The sequence below is a fragment of the Sapajus apella genome, unplaced genomic scaffold (genome assembly GCF_009761245.1).
Source record: "Sapajus apella isolate SASKATOON/1434 unplaced genomic scaffold, GSC_monkey_1.0 scaffold173, whole genome shotgun sequence".
Classification (NCBI taxonomy): Eukaryota; Metazoa; Chordata; class Mammalia; order Primates; family Cebidae; genus Sapajus; species Sapajus apella.
The window spans coordinates 923,650-947,221 of NW_022437113.1; the positions used below are offsets into that span (position 1 = coordinate 923,650).

At 59.2% G+C, this 23,572-nt stretch overlaps 2 protein-coding genes across 2 annotated transcripts in view; both read right to left on the reverse strand.

Moving 5' to 3' along the window:
- PIK3R2 (phosphoinositide-3-kinase regulatory subunit 2) overlaps positions 1-12,556 on the reverse strand; it is a 15,564-nt gene extending 3,008 nt beyond the window's left edge. Inside the window, exons 1-12 of the mRNA XM_032267922.1 lie at positions 12,380-12,556; positions 9,309-10,052; positions 5,776-5,868; positions 5,371-5,421; positions 5,149-5,280; positions 4,841-5,054; positions 4,236-4,321; positions 3,975-4,083; positions 3,779-3,877; positions 3,146-3,326; positions 2,905-3,030; positions 1,070-1,212 (exon numbers count right to left, since the gene is read on the reverse strand). Of these exons, the coding sequence (XP_032123813.1) occupies positions 1,070-1,212; positions 2,905-3,030; positions 3,146-3,326; positions 3,779-3,877; positions 3,975-4,083; positions 4,236-4,321; positions 4,841-5,054; positions 5,149-5,280; positions 5,371-5,421; positions 5,776-5,868; positions 9,309-9,630 (1,556 nt within the window). The 5' untranslated portion in view covers positions 9,631-10,052; positions 12,380-12,556. The remainder of the gene's footprint in view (positions 1-1,069; positions 1,213-2,904; positions 3,031-3,145; positions 3,327-3,778; positions 3,878-3,974; positions 4,084-4,235; positions 4,322-4,840; positions 5,055-5,148; positions 5,281-5,370; positions 5,422-5,775; positions 5,869-9,308; positions 10,053-12,379) is intronic.
- A 1,411-nt stretch (positions 12,557-13,967) lies between these two features.
- Positions 13,968-23,572, reverse strand: part of MAST3 (microtubule associated serine/threonine kinase 3) — a 37,117-nt gene continuing 27,512 nt past the window's right edge. The window contains exons 14-21 of the mRNA XM_032267916.1: positions 22,660-22,829; positions 21,003-21,247; positions 20,312-20,530; positions 19,776-20,002; positions 19,117-19,239; positions 17,677-17,813; positions 17,073-17,254; positions 13,968-16,398 (exon numbers count right to left, since the gene is read on the reverse strand). Coding sequence (XP_032123807.1) covers positions 15,866-16,398; positions 17,073-17,254; positions 17,677-17,813; positions 19,117-19,239; positions 19,776-20,002; positions 20,312-20,530; positions 21,003-21,247; positions 22,660-22,829 — 1,836 coding nt within the window. The 3' untranslated portion in view covers positions 13,968-15,865. The remainder of the gene's footprint in view (positions 16,399-17,072; positions 17,255-17,676; positions 17,814-19,116; positions 19,240-19,775; positions 20,003-20,311; positions 20,531-21,002; positions 21,248-22,659; positions 22,830-23,572) is intronic.

Below are 23,572 nucleotides of genomic sequence, written 5' to 3' on the forward strand. Positions count from 1 at the left end.
CCGATCTCGGCTCACCGCAACCTCCGCCTCCTGGGTTCAGGCAATTCTCCTGCCTCAGTCTCCTGAGTAGCTGGGATTACAGGCATGTGCCACCATGCCCAGCTAATTTTGTATTTTTAGTAGAGGCGGGGTTTCTCCATGTTGGTCAGGCTGGTCTCAAACTCCCGACCTCAGGTGATCCACCCGCATCAGCCTCCCAAAGTGCTGGGATTACCGGAGCGAGCCTCCGCCCTCTGCCGACCTCAGCGTTTTATGGCGGCGCACTGCAGCCTCAAATTCCTGGCTCAGGTGACCCTCCCACCTCAGCCTCCGGAGTAGCTAGGACCACAGGTGTGCACCACCATGTCTGGCTAATATTTTAATATTTTTTGTAGAGATGAGGTTTCACCATGTTGCCCAGCCTGGTCTCAAGCTCCTGGGCTCCAGCAATCCTCCAGCCTCAGCCTGCCAAAGTGCTGGGATTGCCAAAATGAGCCACAGGGAAGCAGGGAGCTGCACCTGGCTTCCAGGGTTTTCTCAAGGACCTACTTTGCACCAGACTATGTGCATCCAGCCTCTGAGCCTGTGCCCCTGCTGTTTCCTCTGATTTCTCTTTCTGGCAAACTCCTATTCATCCTTCAAAGCCCATTTCTTTCTTTTTTTTCTTTTTCTTTTTTTTTTTTTTTGAGAGAGTCTTGCTCTGTTGCCTAGGCTGGAGTGCCTCAATCTCAGCTCACAGCAACCTCCACCTCCCAGGTTCAAGTGATTCTCCTGCCTCAGTCTCCCTAGTAGCTGGGACTACAGGCAAGTGCCACCATGCCGGCTAATTTTTGTATTTTTAGTAGAGACGGGGTTTCGCCATGTTGGCCAGGCTGGTCTCGAACTCCTGACCTCAAGTGATCCACCCACCTCGGCCTCCCAAAATGCTGGGATTACAGGCCTGAGACACCACGCCCCGCCCAAAGTCCACTTCAACAGAAGGCTCTTCGCCTCCAGGTGGCTGGCCTCCTTCTACTTCCTTCCCTTCGCGCTGGTGCTGCACCGGATCAGGGTGGGGTGGGGTGGGGTGGGGCAGAGGTGCCAGACTCACCTCTGCATCTCCTTCTCGTTGCCCTCACGCCGGAAGCGCTCCAGGTATTCCTTGCTGCACTTCTCCTGGGTCTGGCCCTGCTCTTCGAAGATCTTGATCGTCTCATTGAAGGCCTCGATTGCCGTACGCTTCATCTGCAGCTCCTGGAGGAGTGGGTGCATCTCAGCACCTCCTGGGACTCCCCAAAAGGCCCTCGTGAGGGGTGAAGGCACATCTCAACTGTGATATGGAGGCTGCTCAGGCTCTCCCTCTATCAGAGTGTCATTCTTTTTTTTCTTTTTTCTGAGACGGAGTCTCACTCTGTCGCCCAGGCTGGAGTGCAGTGGTGCAATCTTGGCTCACTGCCACCTCCGCCTGCTAGGTTCAAGCAATTCTCCTGCCTCAGCCTCCAGAGCAGCTGGGACTACAGGCATATGCCACCATGCCTGGCTAAGTTTTGTATTTTTAGTTGAGATGGGGTTTCACCATATTGGCCAGGCTGGTCTTGAACTTCGGACCTTGTGATCTGCCTGCCTCGGCCTCCCAGAGTGCTGGGATTACAGGCGTGAGCCACTGTGCCCAGCTGGAGTGTCATTCTTCTAACTCCTGCTGCACTAAATGAACTCCTATTCAGTTTTCAAAACCCCACTCCCGAAACCCTCTCCTTCTTTATAGCCTCCTATAGGTATGCACAAAGACCTGGACCTGTTAACACCGCTGAAAATGAATGAGAGATCTAGTTGCTACCGCTCACAGGCCTCGTCTTGGGGTAGACACTGCACTAGGACTTTCCCTGCATTGTCCCCTGGACCTTTCCAACAACCTCCAACAAAGTAACAACTATTAACAGGGAAACTGAGGTTCAGGCCCAAAGTCACTTGAGGCTACAGTGCTCCTAACTGATTCTGGACAGGTATCTTGTCCATTTAGAGTCTCGGCTAACACATCAGTAAAAGGGACAGAGGCCAGAGGTGGTGGCCATTCCCTGTAATCCCAGCTACTCAGGAGGCTGAAGTGGGAGGATCGTTTGGATCGAGGAGTCTGAGGCCAGCCTGGGCAACGTGGTGAGACCACGCACCTCAAAAAGAAAAGTTTATTTTTTTTAAGATGGAGTCTGGCTCTTGTCACCCAGGCTGGAGCAGTGGCACGATCCTGGTTCACTGCAACCTCCACCTCCTGGGTTTAAGTGATTCTCCTGCCTCAGCCTCCTCAGTACCTGGTATTTACAGGTGCGTGGCACCACACCCAGCTAATTTTTTTGTATTTTTGGTAGAGACGAGGTTTCACCATGTTGACTAGGCTGGTCTCAAACTCCTGACCTCAGAGGATCTGCCTGCCTCGGACTCCCAAAGTGCTGGCATTACAGGCGTGAGCCACCGCGCCCGGCCTCATACACCTATTTCTGTTTTTATTTACTTGTTTTTAGAGACAAGGTCTTGCTCTGTCACCCAGGCTGGAGTGCAGTGGCGTGATCACAGCTCACTGCAGCCTCCAACTCCCAGGTTCAAGCGATCCTCCCACCTCAGCCTCCCGAGTAGCTGGGACTAGAAGCAAGTACCGCCACACTTGGTTAGTTTTTAAATTTTTTTCTTGAGGGGTCTCCCTATGTTGCTTAGAATGATCTTGAACTCCTGGGCTCAACTGATCCTCCTGCCTCAGCCTCCCAGGGCACAGACATGAGCCACTGTGCCTGGCCTTATTTCTATGTTTTCAGAACGGCCCTTGATGCTGAGTGCCTGCTCTGTGACCTGGAACCGGATGTTTATCCTCAGGCCCTTGGGGTTGGTCATCCTGCTCCCAGCCTTGCCACTGCCCCTCTGTGCCTCGGTTTCCCCCATGTGCGGGGCCCGGCGTACCTGGGAGGTCCGTGTGTACTCCTCATAAAGCTGGTCGTACTCGCGGCTCTTGTCCTGGTACTGCTGGTGATAGACCTTGAGCTGGGCGCCCACCGCCTCCACGCTGTCCTCCTTGACGATCTGGTCCTGGAGAAACACGGGGGAATCAGGGGAGCTGCATGGCCTGGTCAGGCCTATCTGGGAAACTGAGGCCTGGGGCCGGCCAGGTGCTACCCTCCCTGGCTCCCAGGCTGGCACGGACCTGCTGGTATTTGGACACAGGGTAGAGAAGCCGCGTGTCCAGCTTGGCGTTGTACTGGGCCAGGGATTCGTGGCGGTAGTGATTGATGAGGTCGACAACGGAGCAGAAGGTGAGCGGCTCTGAGAAGCCATAGTGCCCGTCTCGGTGGAAGACCTTGATTAGCTTATTGTTCCCGCCTTTCCTGCGGGAGGAGAGGGGTGTTGGCACCCAGTGGGACCCCGCACCTGACCCGCAATCCTCCTGTCCCTTTTTTTTTGAGATGGAGTCTCCCTTTGATGCCCAGGCTGGAGTGCAGTGGCGCCATCTCAGCTCACTGCAACCTCTGCCTCTTGGGTTCAAGCGATTCTCCTGCCTCAGCCTCCCGAGTAGCTGGGACTACCGGCACCCACCACCACACCTGGCTTATTTTTGTATTTTTTAGTAAAGACAGGGTTTCACCAGGTTGGCCAGGCTGGTCTTGAACTCCTGACCTCAGGTGATCTGTCCGCCTCGGCCTCCCAAACTGCTGTGATAATAGACATGAGCCACCGCGCCTGGCCGCCCATCCTTGATACCACACATGTCCCACCCCCTCTGAGCTCCCAGTCTCTGTGATCTGTGACCTCCACCATCCCTGCAGGGACAGGCCCCCACCTGAGGGTCAGCGTGTACTCGCCCTGGATCTTGCTGGAAGCATCTCGGACTAGGAAGGTGCCATCGGGAGTGTCCCGGAGTTTCTCGTTCACCTCCTCCCTGTGGGGACATCTCGCATTGGGGCTGCTGAGCCACCTGGAGACCCCGCCCGCCTTGTGACACCTCCTTGGCCCCTGGCCCTCTGCCAGCAACCTACCTCGAGATGTCCCCCCAGTACCACTCAGCATCCTGCAGGGACAATGGGCTCCCCCCATTGGCCAGGCCTGCGGGGACCGGCTTTGCCTTGGGGGGTTTAGGTGGCAGCGCTGGGGGACAGGAAAACAAATGCATCCTGAGCACCGGCTGTACACTGCGGCTGCCTCCCACTGCAGCCCGCCTGCTGATGCCAGCAGCACCCAGAGATCCGCGTTCACGGTCCCCCAACGGCAAGAAATGACCAGCGATACAGAGGACTCACCTGGGGGCGCAACCTCCTGCTCTTCCAGGTGTTCCTGAAGCAGCTTCTCCACGAGCAGCGCCGAGAAGTCAGGGCTGGGCTCACTCCTGAGGGGGGAGGGAGTAGGGGAGGGCTGGGTGGGGCCGCTCCACCCACGCGTGTGCCCAGGACTGAGCGTGCGCTTGCACGCCTGCGGCGTATATACGAGACGGTATGTGCAGGTACGTGCAGGGCGGGGGGAGATGATACAGGCAGGTGTGTGAGACCAGCTCCCTCATACGTGTATGCAGTAAGTGCTCCATAAATCCTCACACAAAGGCGAGCAAGAGAGCAGTACCGGAGCTGCCATGAGCAGGAGGGAAGGTGCAGGCGCCACCCACATGCCTCAGGACTAGACCCCCTCGCCCTCTGTCCCACGACCCAGGAGCCCAGAGCCCCTCTCCTTCATCATCACAAGAATACAGGTTTTCACTCTGGACCCCGCCCCTCCCTTAGAGTCTAGACGCCACTTGTCTGGCCAAGCCCCGCCCACCCCGCCCCAAACTCCACCCATAACTCCACCCCTGCTCGCTCTAACTCCGCCCGGTCCCGCTCCGCGGGCGAGGACCCAAGGCCCCGCCCCTCACCCGTCGGGCGCGCCCCCTGGCGGCGGTGAGGACGGCGGCGGCAGGCGCAGCAGCAGCGGCCCGAAGGTGGCGCCCAGGGCCCGAACTGCGGGACCCAGAGTCGGGGCGCGGCGGGCCACGCGGCCCAGGTGCTGGAGCAGGAAGCGCAGCGTGAGAGCGCGGTGCAGCGGCAGCATCGGGGGCTCCAGCGCCGGCCCCACGGGCCCCCCGGCCTCTGCGGACAGATGGCCAGGGTAGGGTGAGCCGGGCCTGGCACCCTCCCGCCCGCTGCAGCCCCCCCCGTCCCCTGGGCTCCCCGCCAGGCTCACCCCACAGGGCCCGGCGCGCCTCGGCCGAGGCCTCGGGGGTCACCAGCGGCGCGGGCAGTGCCAGCAGGAAGCTCTTAATGCCATCGGCCAGGGCTGCTGCATCCCACTGATCCACGTCGCTCAGGGACCAGTCTGCGGGTGCAGGGGGGACATGTCCAGCTGATGTGTACTAGGGCCCCCAGGTTCCCCGCCAACCCACTGCCCACTGAGGCTGCCCCTCACCTGTACGCAGTGCGGGGAGCTCTGGCCGGTAGTAAGATTCGCTGTCCAGCCCTGGGGGTGAGGGGACAGGCGAGTCAGCTCTCAAATGCTGCCCCAACCCCGTGAGGCCTGGGCTGGCTGCTCAAAGCCCCCTGCCGTCTCGCTTTGACACCCAGAGATAAGGACATGGGAGGGGTGCGGAGGGAGATCTTGCCGAGGGCACAGCACATGCAGTGGCCTGGTTGTGTCCACCTTCCCCTCTTCCCCTGGGAGTCACTCTGGCCTAGTCAACAGAGAGGCCCAGGGCATCCAGGCTCAGCTCGCTTCTGTGCGGCATGAGCTTGGAGGTCCTGCGAGGGGATGAGTTGCCTGTCACTAGAGGTAAGGAAGCAGAATCCAGGGGGCTGCAGCCAGGCTGGAACTCACCCGTCCGTTCCATGACCTCTACAAGCTTCAGCAGAAGAGGGGGCGCCACATCAGGTGGGGAGAACTGCTCCGGCAAGTCGGGGAGTGTGAGGCCTGGCGGAGGAAGTGGGGGGGAGGGAGGCGGCGGTGTTACATGTTGGTGGGGTACCTGGAAGGAGTCCAGCCCCTCTCTGTCTGCTGAACCTCGGCCAGGGTGGTGTGAAGCAGGGACCTCAGGGAAGTGCCTGGCACCTTGGACTGCCTTCCTCAGGAGGCCACAAGACCTTGGCTGGAGGGGCTGGGGGAGGGCGGAACTGATGGGACACAGTTTTCTGGGTTAAAATACCAGCAGTTCACACGACTTCACAGACCAGGTGGGGTGCACTAAATAATGTCCCCCAAATGCTACGTTCAAGTGCTCAGCCCTGGTGCCTGTGGCTGTGACGTGATTTGGAAAGAGGTCTTTGCAGGGGTAAGGAAAGCAAAGATGTCCACGCGGGACCAGCCTGGCGTCACGGTGGGCCCTAAACCCACTGGCTGGTGTCCTTCTAAGAAGAGAAAGCCGGCCAGGACAGCAGCTCAGGCCTGTAATCCCAGCGCTTTGGGAGGCCGAGGCCCCGCCTGGCACCTGGCGACAGACTGAGACTCTGTCTCAAAATAAATAAATAAATAAATAAATAAGTTTCCATTGTTTGAAGCCGCTGAGTTTGTGGTAACTTTTTTTTTTTTACAGCAGCCACTGAAAGTCAAACAGCAGGTGTGGACTTCACCACAGCCCACTGCGCAAACTTGGCCACAGGACCTGCCCTCTCTGGGTCTCAGGTCTTTTTTTCTTTCTTTTTTCTTTTTTTTTTGAGGTGGAGTCTTGCTTTCTTGCCCAGGCTGGAGTGCAGTGGCGCAATCTCGGCTCACTGCAACCTCCACCTCTGGGGTTCAAGAGATTCTCCTGCCTCAGCCTCCTGGGTAGCTGGGATTACAGGTGCCCACCACCACTCCCAGCTAACTTTTTGTATTTTTAGTAGAGATGGGGTTTCACCATGTTGGCCAGGCTGGTCTCGAACTCCTGACCTCAGGTGATCCGCCCGCCTCAGCCTCCCAAAGTGCTGGGATTACAGGCGTGAGCCACCACACCCTGCAGCCTCAGTTCTTTCAAATAAAAAATGGGCCAATGACATTGTCTCCAATTTTTTTTTTTTGGGACAGGTTCTTGCTCTGTCACCCAGGTTGGAGAGCAGTGGGCAATTCTAGCTCACTGCAGCCTCGAATTCCTGGCCAAGTGATCCTCCTGCCTCGGCCTCCCCCCCCCCCTTTTTTTTTTTGAGATGGAGTCTCCCTCCGTTTTCCAGGCTTAAGTGCAGTGGCGTGATCTCGGCTCACTGCAACCTCCACCTCCTGGGTTCAAATGATTCTTGTGCCTTAGCTTCCTGGGGAGCTGGGATTACAGGTGTGCGCCACCATGCCTGGCTCAGTTTTGTACTATGTTAGTAGGGATGGGGCTTCACCATGTTGGCCAGGCTCGTCTCGAACTCCCGACCTTAAGTGATCCGCCCGCCTCGGCCTCCCAAAGTGCTGGGGTTACAGGCGTGAGCCACCGTGCCCGGCCCACTTCTCCCTTCTTGATGCAAACACAAAAGTGGATGAAAGGAAAGGAAACTCCCGGCCCGGGTCAGAAAAGCCTCCTTCCAAGGACCATGCTCCGTTTTCTCAATCACTGTGCTTCTAAAATTCTTTCCTCCCCCAATTAAAATGTAGAAAGAGAATCCTTTTTCCCTTTTGGAAAAGCCAAAACCCCTCCAAGCCCAGGCGCCCCCCCGCAAGCCCTGGCTCCCCGGTTCCACAGGGCCCTCTGTGCGCCGCTTCCCAGCCTCAGCGCAAGCTGTCTGCCACTGTGGGACGCAGCTCTGGCCCTCGGCGGGGACGCCCTGGCACACAGCAGGGGCAAGCCGGGGCCTGCGGGGCCTCCCTGAGTGATGGGCCAGGTGGCGCCTCAAGCTGGAGAAAGGCCCAGCTGCAGGAAAAAGGCCAAAGAAAAAAATGATAAAGGACGAGGGGAGAGGAAGTGGGTGACACTCCGGCCGGTGGGTTGGGACACACTCCGAGTCGCCTGGGATCGGACTGCACAGCGGGGATGGAGTTCCCATCGGGACCGCATCACTCCCATTCACAGGTGAGCATTTGTGGCTGAGAGGGGCTGCAGCCTCCCCTGTGGGTGCACAGCCAGGTAGGGCTCAGGTGACTTAGGGACATTCCCGAGGGGTTGGGTCCCAGCGTCCCCAGGGGCCAACCCTTTTGTTTCCAGATGAGGAAACTGAGGCCTTGGGGGGTGGGTGGGTTCTGGCTGAAGTCACATAACCCTGAAGATTCAGAGGTGGGGCGGTGTACGGTGACTGGACAGAGGCCAGGCAGAGGAGGGAGGCGGCTGTTACCAGGGAGAGAGGCAGATTTTGGCTGGGAGCCCGGCCGGGGCCGCCTCCTGCTCCTTCGGCCAAGGCGGGACGCAGGCCTGGGTCCTGGAGAGGCCAGATGCCAGAGGCCGAGCCAGCGTTGTACCACCTCAGCACCCCCTTATTCTGCCCTGTGCTGGGGACTCTGGCTTGCCTTTGGGCAGTGTCACCCTGGCACCAAGCAGGCCTGGCACCTCCTGGGGCTTTGGGCTTCCTGGGTGACCGACTGGTTCCACGTGAGGCATCTGACTGCCTGCACTCAGGCCTCCCAGTCTGCACGTACGGCCTTGCTGGGCCGCTGGGAGGGCGGGAGCAGACCGTGCTGGGCATGCAGCCCCCCCGTGGCTTCCTCCTTGCAACCCGAGCCTCGGTTTCCCCAGCCAGAGCCCACGCCCCCTGCCCATCACACAGCAATCGCCGAGTGGGCTCAGGGTGCCCAGTTCTCCACTCCTGGCACACCCTTGGCAAGTGGTGACGGCCACAGGTCTTTGGGGAGGGATGTGGGGTCCTCACACCCCCCTGTGCTGTGTGGCCTCAGCTGAGCAACCCTACATCCCAACCTCCTTGGGCTTTGTGGCTTTCTTCATTTTGGAAATCAGGGTCACCAAAGGGGTTCCTCAACGGACCCTATCTGCAAAATGTAGGCTGAAGCTAGGCTGAGTTCTGAATCCTACTGAACACTCTCACTGGCCTCAAAATCGACCCCAGCAGGTCCTCCAGGGCAGCGCGCATTGCCCTCGCCTTCCTCCCTCCGGTCCGCCTGCTGGCTGTTCCCGCCATCAGAGCTCCACCCACAGCCCCTGCCCTCGCTGTGCCCACTGTCTGGAGCCTCCACCCTCGGGTCTTCCCACGCAAGCCCCCTTCCTCACAGCGGGTGGCCCCTCCTAAACACACTCATCCCTTCTTGAACCGGAAGATCACGAGGGCAGGACCAGGCCTTGTGCTCACTGCTGAGCCTAGCACTTGATAGTAGCAAAGACACTTGTCACATGACCAAATGTCCTTTTTCCTCCTTCTTTGGAGAGGTCCCACTGCCTGACTGGACAAAAGAGGAGACCAAGGGTCTGAGGGGACCACTCCCATTTTCCAGGGCCCTGGCTTGCCACTTACCTGGCTCAGAGGCCCCATCACGGGGCCTGGCGGGCACTGGGCGGGGGCCCCGTGGGCGAGGGCCGGGCCGGGCCAGGGCCACAGGCCCCAGGAACTCGACGTAGGTGCCAGGGAAGTCACCTCGCTGCCGTGTGCGTTCATTGAGGCCGGGCATCCAGCCCACGCTCTGTGGGCAGCGCTCGCCACCCTCGGCCACGCCCAGTGCCTGCAAGGCCGCCCGGCTCACCACCAGCACGTCGCCAGGCAGCAGCTCCAGGTCCTCCGGCCGCTCCCGGCGGAACGGGTACAGAGCGCGGTACTGGAAGCCCTCAGGGCCCGCCATGGCCACCTGGGGGGTGGGGTCTGGATGCTTAGGCGGCTGCTTGGAGTCCCACTGGCCCCATTGGCCAGAGCGGGGCCTGGGAGGGTCCGCTGGGTTGGCTTGGGGTGCTCGCACCTCTATCTCCAGCAGTCACAGGCGACCACGGGGGCCGCTCATGTCTCTCTTCAAATTATTCCATGACCCTGACAAGGGCCACTGGTCGCTGAGTCCACCATTCGTCAACTTGTGGGAGGGGGTTGGTGGCGGGGTCTCAGGTCACTGGGCCACTAAGTCCTCCATCGGTGGGTGGGGCTGGGGCAGGCCGCTCATGCCGTCACACGGAGGGCCATCAGCACCCACGGCTGGCGGCTCTGCTGGCTGCGCCAGACGAGGGAGCCAAGGGAGCAGACTGCCACCATGCTGGGCCGGCCGAGGACGCCGACCTAGGGAGAGAGGGATAGGGCAGCGCTGGCCAGGCCGACTCCTCTCACCCCAACACGGACACGGGCCCAAATCCTGATGTGGAATTCCCTGAATCACACTGGTTGACCGTGGGGCCGGTCCCTCTCAGGGCCTCAGCTTCTCCATCTATAAAATGGGTATGCTGCCAGCCTTCCCTTGGAGCTGCTGGGAGTGGAGCTCCCAAGAACCTGCCCCAGGTATAGTACATGCTCAGTAAACCAGTTTTTTTCTTGTTTTTTTTTTTGTTTTTTTTTTTTGAGATGGAGTTTGGCTCTATCGCCCAGGCTGGAGTGCAGTGGCGCCATCTCAGCTCACTGCAACCTCTGCCTCCCAGGTTCAGATGATTTTCCTGCGTCAGCCTCCTGAGTAGCTGGGATTACAGGCCGGCTAATTTTGTATTTTTAATAGAGATGAGGTTTCTCCATGTTGGCAAGGCTAGTCTCAAACTCCAAACCTCAAGTGATCCACTCACCTTGGCCTTCCAGAATGCTGGGATTACAGGCATGAGCCACCTCCCCTTAATAGAGGTGGGGTCTTGCTATGTTGCTCAGGCTGGTCCTAAACTCCTGGGCTGAAGCGACCCTCCCGCCTTGACCTTCCAAAGTGTTGGGATTCCAGGTGTGAGCCACTGCACCCAGTAAGTAAACAAGCTTTTAATCACCCCTGTTACACATGGGGAAACTGAGGCTCAGAGCAGGGAGGTATCTAGGGCCTTGCGGTAGGCCAGGAGGAAGCCAGGACTTACACTCAGATCCTTGGACTCCAAGGCCCAGATGGATATGACGGTGAAGGAGCCAGGTGGCCAGACACCCAGGGCAGGGAGGATGAAATGGGGGCCCCTCCGGCTGCTTTGGGAGCCCCATGGAGGGGTTAGGCCAGCTGAACTAAGAGGTAGGGAAGGAAGTCCAGGGAGAGGCCCCTGCACAAGCAAAGACCTAGCAGTAACTCCAAGCAAGCGGACCTCCTGTCCAGAGGGGGAGTGGGCGGGGGCAGGGAGCTCCAGCCTGGGGCCCAGAGTAAGTGCAAAATGCAGATGGCGGAGGCTGGGCGTGGTGGCTCACGCCTGTAATCCCAGCTACCTGGGGGGCTGAGGCAGGAGAATCGCTGGAACCTGGGAGGTGGAAGTTGCAGTGAGCCGAGATGCTCCAGCCTGGGCGGCAGAGCAGAGACTCTGTCTCAAAAAAAAAAAAAAAAAAAAAAAAATTGCAGACGGAGAGGTGCTCAAAAGGAGCCTTAGCCCCAGGGAGGGACAGGGAGCTAGGAGAAGGTGGGGGTACTGCAGCTGAGAAGGAGGGAAGGCTGCCCGCTGCAGGGGGCCGATCATTCCCCAGGAGCCCTAGCCTGGGGAGGCAGAGATGGGCACACATTCCCAGCCTAGCCCCGCAGGTTCAGTCCTCCTGTGACGAAAGGGCTAGGGTGGAGGGACGGACGTGCTTTTCTACAGAATGGGTCATCACCGTGGATAGGAAGGTGTCCTAGGGAGAGGGTACAGCGCATGCAAAGGCTTGGCAGCGGGTAAGGTGCCTGTCAAGGATTCAGGGTGGCTATAAGGATAGGTGCCAGCCACCAAGGGGCCCGGGTGTCAGGAGGAGGCTCTGAGCACCCTTCAGCCATGGGGAGCCCCAAGAGGTGTCCGAGCAGGAAGAAGGGGCTCCACATACTCGGGTGCCCAACTTACCCACTCCCAGGACCCTGCTACCTTCGTTCTACAGGTGGGGAAACTGAGGCCCCGGGAGGGGATGCCCAGGAAACCGCCTGCATCTGCCTGCCAGCCCGCCTCCGCGCCCCGGTGTGCGCGCCCCGGGAGCAGCGCTCCCCGAATACGGGAGGCGGGAGGGGCGGGGCAGGCAGGGCTGGGGGCTCCCCGGGTGAACGCAGGGCCTCCGCGCTCACACGGACGCGCACTCGGATCTGCGTGGACCCGGCCGCCCGGCCAGGCGACCGGAAGTGGGATCGACCCCCGGCTCTCCCGCACCCCATTCTGCCCCGCACAATGCCTGGGCGCCCCTCGATACTATTCGACGCCCCACTCCAGGCAGGGCCTCCCTGCATTTGGGGCCGCGGCTCCGGTCCGGTATCTTGAACGCACGGAGTCCCCCTCATTGTGCCCCGATCGTCCCGGGGAGGCTGCACCGCTGCGGAGACGAGCCCGAGACACCCCCTCCCTGCGGCCCCCCAGTTCCCGCGGGGCCCGACGCAGCCTGGCGCTTGCGTTCAGGCTTCCAGCGGGGCCCCGCACTGGCCCTGGGAGCCCCGCATTTAAGCACACTCCCAGCCCCTCCCGCCAAGAGGGCCAGTCAGGACTCACCTGGTCGCGGCCGCCACCGCCGCCGCAGCCGCCGTCACACCAAGCCGAGCCCGCCCCGTGGCTCCACCGCGGCCACCGTCGCCGCAGCCGCGGGATCCCCGCCTCCGCTGCCGCCACGGTTCCGAGCGGCCTGGCCCGCCCCCGGCGGAAATGCCCGAACGTATTCGGGCGGGGCGGGCGAAACAAGGCCGAGGCGGGGCCTGAGGGGAGGGGACACCCGAGTGTTTTCGGAAGTAGCCGAACGTAATCCCGCGGGACTGGCGGACTAGAGGGCGCCCGAGACAGCCGAGCATTTCCGGAGGTAGCCGAGCGTAATCGGGTCGGTGAGGGCGCCCAGGCTGGGCTCGGCTGGGCTTAAGAGACGCCCGAGCGCTTCCGGAAGTGGCCGAACACTATCTCGGGCTGCTGACACAACTGAGGCTGATCCCCGAGACCGCTGAGCGTTTCAGGAAAGAGCCGAATGTGCTCAGTGCCCAATGGAGGCCATGGGAGTACAGACCCAGAGGCGACCGCTAGCTTATGGAAATTGCTGAAGCACAGACGGTTCCGGGGGGCGAGTGAGGAGTTCTCAAGCTCAGCAAACAGGGTGGCAGTAGAGTGGGTAAAGGGCCTGCGGCAGAAAGCGGAGGTCCGAAAAAAGCCAGGATTGAAGGAGTTTCCATGGCAACCCAGAGCGTCCGGAAACAGCCAACGATCTCGACCCTTATGGGCACGGGAATTTAAGAGGACTTGAGCCCAGATGCCGACTGTTTCCGGAAATAACCGAACGCACTCGGAAATGGGGACGTAGCCAAGAGATTTTGCAAGCCGGCTGTGCGCCCCGGAAGTAACGGATTGCTCTAGGGCTGGGCTGGGTTCGACTAGAGGGAATTTTATGGCACAGAAAGACACGACGATTGCGTATTTTATTTTATTTTATTTATTTACTTTGAGACGGAGTTGCGCTCTTGTTGCGCAGGCCGGAGTGCAATGGCGCCATCTCGGCTCACCGCAACTCCGCCTCCCGGGTCCAAACGATTCTCCTGCCTCAGCCTCCCGAGTAGCTGGGATTACAGGCATGCGCCACCACATCCGGCTAATTTTGTAGTTTTTAGTAGGACGGGGTTGCTGCACGTTGATCAGGTTGGTCTCGAACTCCCGACCTCAGGTGATGTGCCCGCCCCGGCCTCCCAAAGTGCTGGGATTACAGGCGTGAGCCACCGCACCAGGCTGCTTATTTATTTTATTAGCATAGCTCAGGGCGCCCAGGATCAAGGCTGCAGATGGTCGTGATCGAGCCACTGCCCTCCAGCCTGGGTTACAGAGCGAGACCTTGTCTCAGAAAACAAAAAAAAAAACCCATAGCTCAGGGTCCCAGATGTCTGGAGGAAGCTTTTAAGGGCAGAACTATGATGGAGTACTCACAGGGAGAGGGTAGCAGAAGGCTGGTACTAACGGTGGCATCAGGAAGAATCTCAACTGCGAACTCCTATGCAGCCCTCAAAACCCTCTTGCAATGACTTTGACCCACAGGTCTATTTCATTCCGCTCCCCTCCCGACTCTTCCCTTCCTCCTTTCTCAGTCCCTCATAAATCCAGACGCTGGAGCTCATCTTTGTAAATACGGGCTTTTATTCACTGCCAGCTCCAGGATGGAAAGAGGGGGCGAATCATGCACAGCCTTGGTCTACCCTCCAACACTAAGGAGTGCTGCGCAGGGGACTCAGAAAGGGACGCAGAGTGGGCTGTTGGGTGTCTGGAAAACTCCCTCACCAGAGTGCCCAGTGGGTCACACTGCATCATGGGGGATGATTGGGGCTGGAGTCGGCTGCATCTGTCACCAGACCCTCCATTCAAGCTCCCTTGATGACAGTGCCCACAACGGGGTCTGGCTGATATGGTCTGCTTTGCCACGACTCCTGCCGGGTGATCGAGGGACCAGGTCTCTGCCCCTCGCTGGGGTCTCAGCTGTTTTGTCTGTAAAACGGAGGTGATGACGCCACCTCCAGCCTTCTCAAGGCTGGCTGAGGGAGAAGCCACGAGTAAAAGCGTTTGGTACACAGTAGGTGCGTAATAAACAGTCAATGGGATTAGTCTTGTAAACACAAGGAAACTGAGGCACAGAGTGGGAAAGCCATTTTCCCAGAGCCACACAGTGAAGCTGAAATTCAAACTTGAGCCTCGACTGGGTTTTCCGGCTTGAACTTCATCCCAGAGAGGCTCTGACACAGGGAGGGAACCCCTAGCAGGTGCTTCAGACACATCACGGTCAAGGGCTCGCTCTGCCGGGCCTCAAACACACGGCATCTTGTCCAGGATAGACGGGACAAGGCGAGGCCGAGGCGGAGCCCAAGGAGAGGGGACGCCGAGTGTTTCCGGAAGTAGCCGAACGTAGTCCTGCGGGACTGGCGGAATAGAGGATGCCCCGGGACGCCGAGCATTTCTGGAGGCTGCCTTGGCAGTGCCGGGTGAGAACTGCACCTTCCTGCATCAGTGCCCACCTGGGGAGCGGATGACCCCTCTGCCCAGATCTGGTGAACACCTATTTATCCATCAAAGCCCCAGCTCCCACAACCCTTCTGCAGGCTGAAGCTAGTAGGATTAGAGGCAGACTCTAGCAGGGACGGTGGGAAGTGGCCTTCAGAGTCCAGTCCATCGTTGGGATTACACTGTTTTGTGGGTGAGGGGAATCGTTTACGGACCCGTACAGGTGAGCTCGGCTCCATCCCCTCAACGGGTGGGTCTTGGGAGGGGAGTGAGACTTGGTAACACAAAATACGTAAAAACTACAGAAAAACTAGAAAACACAAACACAGATGACTTGTCCAAAGTGCTTCCTTCTCAGCCCAGCGGGCAGGGCCTGCAAACAGGGTCCCAGGTGTCTGGGGCAAGACCTGGCAGCCGCCTTCAAGGGGTGGCTCAGTCCGATATCGCTTATAAAAAGTAATAAATTAGGCCAGGCGCGGTGGCTCACACCTGTAATCCCAGCACTTCTGGAGGCCGCGGCAGGCGAATCACGAGGTCAGGAGTTCGAGAGCAGCCTGGCCAGCATGGTGAAAACCCGCCTCTACTAAAAATACAAAAAAATTAGCCTGGCATGGTGGCACGTGCCTGTAATCTCAGCTACTCAGGAGACTGAGGCAGGAGAATCTCTTGAACCTGGGAGGCGGAGGTTGCAGTGAGCCGAGATCGCGCCACTGCACTCCAGCCTGGGTGAGAGTGAGACCCAGTCTCAAAAAAAAAAAAAAATAATAAATTAGTTGCAGGGATTTGCTGCTATTTACAAAGCCACCCTTGTCCCCCATTCCTGCCCCGTCCGGCCCCCTGATTGACACCAGAACACAAGGGAAGCGTGTCTCCACCTTCCAGCAAGGACCGAGATGGCTTCTCGCCTTCCGGGTGTCAGACTGGTGGCTCAGGCTCCATCCAGGCATGACTTTACGGAAAAAAAAACATTGCACAAAAAAACGCGTGACTTTGAGGCCAGGGAGAGACCAGGCAGGGGGGTCAGTCTCTCCCAGTGGGCCCGAGAGCTACTGGCACGGCCTCCTCGCCCTCCACGGCGATCTGTGGCACCGGGGCGGGCAGCGCAGTGGCCTCCTCCTGCGGGTCATCAAAGCTAACCTCCTGCACGGCCTCCTGCTTCTTGAAGGAGTCTCGGCGCTCGGACAGGTGCAGCCGCCGCATCACCACGAGCTCGGCCTCCGGCCCGCGGCCGCGCCGCCCCTCCCCATCCAGCCGCTCCCCTGTGCCCAGCTTGTCAGCGGACTGGCCCCGGCGCAGCCGCGGGGATCGGGCAGGCGCGGGCGGGTGCCCTGGCAGGGGCGAGGGCGAGCGCGGCGGGGGCGCGGAGATGGGCGGGCAGGCCAGCGGGGAGGGCGGGATGCTGCTCGTGGACTTGCGGCGGCCAGTCTTGGGGCGGGGTGGCCCCAGCTTGGCGGCCAGGCCGTGCAGGGAGCTGGGGCGGGTGTGGCCGGCAGCAGCTGGGGAGGCAGGGCTGCTGGAGCTCGGGGAGACGCTGGGTGGGGACGCGGTGGTGTCTGTGGGTGATAAGGGTGCGTCAGGGCTGCCGGCCTCAATGTCCCCAGCCCGGAGGTGGAGTTGTGAGACTCACGAACACCGCTAAAGCCCTATCCTTCCCTGTGGCCACCCAGCATGCCTGGCTTTTGTTGTTTGTTTGTGAGACAGGGTCTTGCTCTGTCCCCAGGCTGGAGTGCACTGGCTCAGCCATAGCCTCAACCTCTTGGGTTCCAGCGATCCTCCCCCCTCAGCCTCCTGAGTAGCTGGGACCACAGGTGTGCACCACCACACCCACCTAATTTTTAAATATTTTGTACAGATAGGGTCTCTCTGTGTTGCCCAGGCTGGTCTCAAACTCCTGGGCTCCAGTGATCCTCCCGCCTTGGCCTCCCAAAGTGTTGGGATTACAGGCCCAAGCCTCCGAGCCCAGCCTCCTCTCAGACTCCCCACCCCTCCTGTCTAGCCCCATTTGTTCATGATGTTTCCTCTGAGGGCACCTCCTTTGCTGGCACCTGCACGAGGGTCTGAGTACCCCCGGATTCCCTTCTAGACCAGGAGCCCGGAAGACGTTCCTTCCGGTCGTCACTTTCACTTTCCCTAACGTCGCATCATTCCATACCCCAGACTGCTCACTCCCGCCTGGGGCCCACCAGCCCCTGCCCCCAGGGTAGCTGGCGGCCATAGGTGCACCTACCTGCTGGGACCTCAGGGGCTGGACTGCGGCAGGGAGTGGTGGGGCTGGGGGAGAGGCTGTGGGTGGGCGAGCCGGGGAGGCTCTCGCTGGATGACAGTGAGTGGTGGAGCCCAGAGGAGAAGCTGCGGCTGGTGTGCAGCACGGACGTCTGCTTGGAGATCTTCTTGAAGAGTGACTTCCGCCTGGGGTAAGAGAACCGGGAGCCTCGGAACTCCTGCTCCTGGCGGGCGCGGGGGCTCACGCCTATAACCCCAGGACTTTCGGAGGCCAAGGCGGGCGGATCATTTAAGGTCAGGAGTTCGAGACCAGCCTGGCCAACATGGCGAAACGCCATCTCTACTGAAAATACACAAATCAGCTGGGCGTGGTGGTGGGCGCCTGTCGTCCCAGCTACCTGGGGGCCTGAGGCAGGAGAGCTGCTTGAACCCGGGAGGTGGAGGTTGCAGTGAGCTGAGATCGAGCCACTGCACTGCAGTCTGGGCGACAGAGCAAGACTCCGTTTCAAAAAAAAAAAAAAAAAAGGAAAAAAAGAATCCCTGTCCCCACCACGTGTCCCCACGGTCCGCCCCCTCTGTACCGCTCCCTGGTGGCCACCGCCGCGCACCGGTCCTGGGTCTCCCGCCGCCGGCTCCGCTTGCTCCTGCGCGCCATGCGGCCCTTGGCCACGTTCTTCCGGGCGGGGCCCACCTTGATGGACGTGTTCTCTAGGGCAGTGGTCCGCAGGGATATCTTGTTGGCGCTCTGCGGGAGGAGGGTGAGGGGTTGCCTCTGTGCCCTCGCAGGGCCCAGCACTTGCCCGGCAGCTGCTATGTCCCCTTCACTCCGGGCACCAGCTGGGAACCCCCACCCTGACATCATTCATCCACCCAACCAGTGACCTACCCAACAAATCCTGCCAAACAGTGCAGGGAGCACCAGCCCTCCTGCCGGGACCCCTCACCCGAAGTCAGCGCCCATGGAGCCCTGCCCTCTTCACTCTCCATGCCCCCCGGGGTCTGTCACCCACCTACCTGGTATCCATCCATTAATCACCCCAGGATCTCCCATCCCCCAATCACCCACCTAATGGCCCAGGAGTCATCAGGCCAAAGACACATGCCCACAGTCTGTCTGTTCAATGCGCCACCCACAACAGCTGCCCACATGGGAGTCTTCACTCTTTTCTTTTTTTGAGGTGTTGTCTTGCTCTGTCACCCAGGCTGGAGTGCAGTGGCGCGGTCTCAGCTCACTGCAACCTCCGCCTCCCAGGTTCAAGCGATTTTCCTGCCTCAGCCTCTGAGTAGCTGGATGACAGACAGGTGCCCGCCACCACCCCCAGCTAAGTTTTGTGTTTTTAGTAGATTCAGGGTTTCACCATGTTGGCCAGGCTGGTCTCGAACTCCTGACCTTGTGATCCACCCGCTTCAGCCTCCCAAAGTGCTGGGATTACAGGTGTGAGCCATCGCAGCTGGCCCTTCACTCTTTTTTACAACCAGGGTCTCCCTCTGTCCCCCACGCTGGAGTGCAGTGTGGCATCACGGCTCACTATGGCCTCCACCTCCTGGGCCCAAACGGTCCTCCCACCTTAGCCTCCCAAGTAGCTGGGACTTCAGGCACATGCCACCTAGCCCAGCTAACTTTATTTTGAAATTTTTTGTAGAGATGGGGTCTCACTATGCTGCCCAGGCTGGTCTCAAAGTCCTGAGCTCAAGCGATCCTCTCGCCTTGGCCTCCCAAAGTGCTGGGAAGAGAGGTGTGAGCCACAGTGCCCGGCCCTTCCTCCTTTCTTGAGGCCATCTCCTACCTCCAGGTCTCAGGCAAGAGGGAGGAAAAGATGTGAGGGTACCCAGGGAGAACGGAGGGCTTCCTGGAGGAGGAGCTCTGAGGGGTGATACTGGGGCTGAAGAAGGATGTGTATTCTGGGCAGAAGGAGGAGGGCATGCAGGGCCTGGAGTTGACGGTGGATGTGGGATTGTGTGTCTCGACAGGGAGAAGCAGGGGAACCCAGAGCTGTGGCCAGGGGTTGCCGGGAGCCCTGACGGTGGGCAGTGGCGGGGGGACACACCTTCAGCAGCAGCTCCACGACGTCCATGTGCACCAGCCCCAGCACCGACTCCCCATTGATGTGGGTGATGAGGTCCCCGGCTCGCAGGCCCGCCTCGTGGGCGGGGCTTCCATCCTCCACACTCTGGGGGCAGACGGGAACAGTGGGCTCAGTGGCCTGGGCCCCACATCTGGAGACCCCAGCTCAGGTTGGGTCTGCTGTGGGACGCCAGCAAACTGCTGCCTCTTGTGCTGCCTCAGTTTCCCTGATCCTGGGGAACTCCTACTCACCCATCAAAGCCCCAGCTCCTCTGCCCCTTCCTCTAGAAAGGCTTCTCTGTCTGTTTAGGGAGCAACCAATAGGAAGGGCATGCCCCGAAGTGGGACTGATGCCCCGAAGTGGGACTGATGCCGCTGGGCTGGGGGAGGGAGGACAACATGCCCAGCGCACCCCTCTACGGAGCTGGGCGGTTAACATCACTTGGGATCTGTTAGCCTCCATCCATCGCTGTCTCGCTCATGTGACCTCCTCCCTGCCAACTGACAGGGACCGCGATGAACTTGGTGGCACCAGCTGTGTCCCCGAATCCTGCCATACTCCAAAATGCAGCTCTGAGAAGGGACTTGGCCGGGCGGGGTCAGACGAGAAGCCGGGTCCCTGCCTTCCCGCCCGGTGCTCACCCAGACCACGTGGTGCACGGTGTAGACGTCACTGTCGCCCATGTAGACGCGGATGGCCCGCAGGCTGAAGCCGTACTTCTTGCCGGAGCTGTGGATGACGATGGGGGGCCGGAGGCTGCCACACACGGGGGACGGGTCTCGGCTCGGCGAGGAGTCGCGGGACGACGGGTTTGAGGACAGAGAGCGTGGGGACAGGGGGCTCATGAGGGGGCCACCGCTGCCGTCATCTGCAGAGGGCCAGGGAGGGGGTCAATCACTCCCTCGCAGGTCCCCCGTGGGGTCCCCTCTTTCCCACCGTGATGACCACCCTGGTCACTTTGCTATTGCTCCAGTGTCCCAAGCATCATCGCCCCTCCAGGCCTTTGCACGTGCGGTGCCCTCCACCGGGAACACTGTCCCCCGGCTCTCCCTGGGTCTCGCTCCGGCTCCCCTCTCCCGGGGCTCAGTCCCAGCCTCCCCACCTCAGGAAAGGCCTTCGCCTTGTTGGTTACAATGGGTGTGGACAGACAGAGGTGAGAACGGGCCGTAAGCGTTACCTGCCGTGATGATGAGGGACAGGGCAGAGACAGAGGCCGACTTGGGCACACGGCCCCCGCCACTGCCGCCGCCGGAGGAGGCTCGGGACTTCTCAGGGGCTGGCTCTCTCGAGGCCCCAAGGCGGCGGCCCCGGCCGGCATCCAGAGGCCTCGGCGTGGAGTGTCTGGCGCCGATGCTGTTGCTCCGTAGACGGGCATGGCTGAGGGCAGCTGTGTCGGCTAGGAGGTCGGCAGGATCAGCCGGGCGCCCCTCAAACTCACCACGTGGCCCCTCTAAGGGGAAGGGGAAGGCCCTTCCTCCCTGGTCGCTATTTACACAGTCCAGCCTCCTGGCCTTTGCTCATGCAGTTCCCTCTTCCTGCACTCCCTTCCCAGATTACTCTCTATGCAAAAGTCTTCAAGTCTCCTCCTCCAGGAAGCCTTCCTCCATACCCATTTAGACCCTTAGTTCCCCCATCTTGGGAGCTAGGGGTCCCATCCTGACTGTATGAAGGTGGGGGCGGGGAGAATTACCCTAGACTGCGGTTCCTTGGGGGTTGGAGGTCTCTCTAAGAACCTGGCTTCTCTTATCTTAAACCCTTTATTGACTCTGAAGGACTCCTACTCATCCCTGAAAACCCATCTCAAAAAGCCCCTCCTCTGGGAAACTTCCATGACATCATCCCTCCCTCTTACTCAGAGCCCCACTTACCAGAAAGGCTCGATGGTTTGGGCATCACTGGGGTGGCTGCTGGGGGTGGGTCAGGCTCCCCTAGAATGAAGACAGGCCTCTTGGGGCCTGCAGGGCCTGGGCCTGCCCCTTCATCCTCTGATGAGAAGGCAAACTTGGGCATCGTGTCCAAGCTGATGGTATTCAGGAGAGAGGGGCTGGGACCCCGCTCGGGCTGGGATGAAGATGATTGACCCGAGGATCCCGAGGACGTCCAGGACCTCAGCCTGCGGGGAGGAAGAAGCTGCGGGGCGCTGCCAGGCACTGCACCTAGGATACTCGGTCACCTTTCATGGCCACATCTTAACGCCCAGTCTGCAGTCAGGGGCAATTTACATAGACGGGATGAGTAGTTCCCTCTGTCTGCACTGTCCTCTGTCTACCTGGGGACCTCTTATTCACCATTTTGTTTTTTTTTAAAGACAGGTTTGGCCAGATGCAGTGGCTCATGCCTGGAATCCCAGCACTTTGGGAGGCTGCGGCGGGCGGATCACAAGGTCAGGAGTTCAAGACCAGCCTCGCCAATGTGTTGAAGCACTGTCTCTACTAAAAATACAAAAATTAGCTGGGTGTGTGTCAGGTGCCTATAGTCCCAGCTACTTGGGAGGATCTGTTGAGCCCGGGAGTTTGAGGCTGCAGTGAGCTATGATCGTGCCACTGCACTCCAGTCTGGGAAAAAGAGCAAGAACCAATCTCTTAAACAATTTCTTTTTTTTTTTTTGAGACGGAGTTTCGCTCTTGTTACCCAGGCTTGAGTGCAATGGCACGATCTTGGCTCACCGCAGCCTCCGCCTCCTGGGTTCAGGCAATTCTCCTGCCTCAGCCTCCCGAGTAGCTGGGATTACAGGCACGTGCCACCATGCCCAGCTGATTTTTTGTACTTTTAGTAGAGACGGGGTTTCACCATGTTGACCAGGATGGTCTCGATCTCTTGACCTCGTGATCCACCCGCCTCGGCCTCCCAAAGTGCTGGGATTACAGGCTTGAGCCACCGCGCCCGGCCAACAATTTTTTTTAAAAAGGCCAGCTTCTGGCTGGGCGCAGTGGCTCACACCTGTAATCCCAGCACTTTGGGAGTCCAAGGCAGGGGGATCACGAGGTCAAGAGATCGAGACCATCCTGGCCAACATGGGCTGGGCATGGTGGTGCGTGCCTGTAGTCCCAGCCACTTGGGAGGCTGAGGCAGGAGAATCGCTTGAACCCGGGAGGTGGAGGTTGCAGTGAGACAAGATCGTGCCCCTGCACTGCAGCCTGGCGCCTGGTGATGGAGCAAGACTGTCTCAAAAAAAAAAACAAAAACGGCCAGCTTCCAACACCCATCCTCTAGCAGACACTGACCATTTCTCTTGTGTCTCAGTTTGAAAAATGAACAGGAGTTAGTCAGCAAAGGACATTCTGGACAAAAGGAAAGGTGCATGTAGCAGCATGATGGTGCAGAGCTGTCTTATGTTTGCATGAGACAAGAGATCAGGAACACAGAGCCAAAGGCAGCAAGGTTGTCAGAGACTTGATTAGGCTGGTCAGTATGTTCGACCCTTTTCTACTTGGCCACTAGGAAGCTCCCTTTGCATCAGATTTTGTGTCTACCTCCCAGCAGGCTTGGAAGCTGGATCTGCCTACACTTCCCTAGGCCACCTACCGGATGTCAGCACTCAGCCGGCGGCCATAGTCCACCTCGCTTCGCTCCCACCCCTCCTCCCGGTCTTCACTGAAGCTCCTTTCAGCAAAGGTAGGAGTGGGCTGGACAGCCAGGAACTCAGAGCTGCTGTAGACCTGGGAGGCAAGAAAAAAGAATGGTAAGCAGAATGTGGTGGCTCACGTCTGTAATCCCGGCACTTTGGGAGGCCGAGGTGGACAGGTCACTTGAGGTCAGGAGTTCAAAACCAGCCTGGCCAAGATGGTGAAACCCTGTCTCTACTAAAAATACAAAAATTAGCTGGGCATGGTGGCGCGTGCCTGTAGTCCCAGCTACTTGGGAGGCGGAGGCAGGAGAATGGCTTGAATCCAGGAGGTGGAGGTTGCAGTGAGCCGAGATCGTACTCCAGCCTGGGTGACAGAGCGAGACTCTGTCTCAAAAAAAAAAAGAAAGAAAGCAAGCTGGCTTAGTCGAGGGCTTCCTATGTGCCAGATGCTTCTGTCTGAGTCACTTCCCTAAATCCTCACTCCACACATCCCTAAAAGAGCACAGACTTTAGCCCACTGTGCAGATGGAAAAACTGAGGCTCAGAGGAGCCATGCTACCAAACTGTGTTTTTGCTGCTGACTACAAAGTCCTGGCTGGGGCCCAGGCCTAAAGCCGAGTGGAGCGTTTTTTGATCAAATCATAAACAAAGGAGGGAATGTAAGTTAAGATCATAAGGTTATAAAATAATAACAAATAATAAAATAATGTAATCCCAGCATTTCGGGAGGCTCCTGCGGGTGGATCACTTGAGGTCGGGAGTTTGAGACCAGCCTGGGCCACTTGGTGAAACCCTATCTGTACTAAAAATACCAAAATTAGCCGGGTGTGGTGGCTCACGCCTGTAATCCCAGCTACTCGGGAGGCTGAG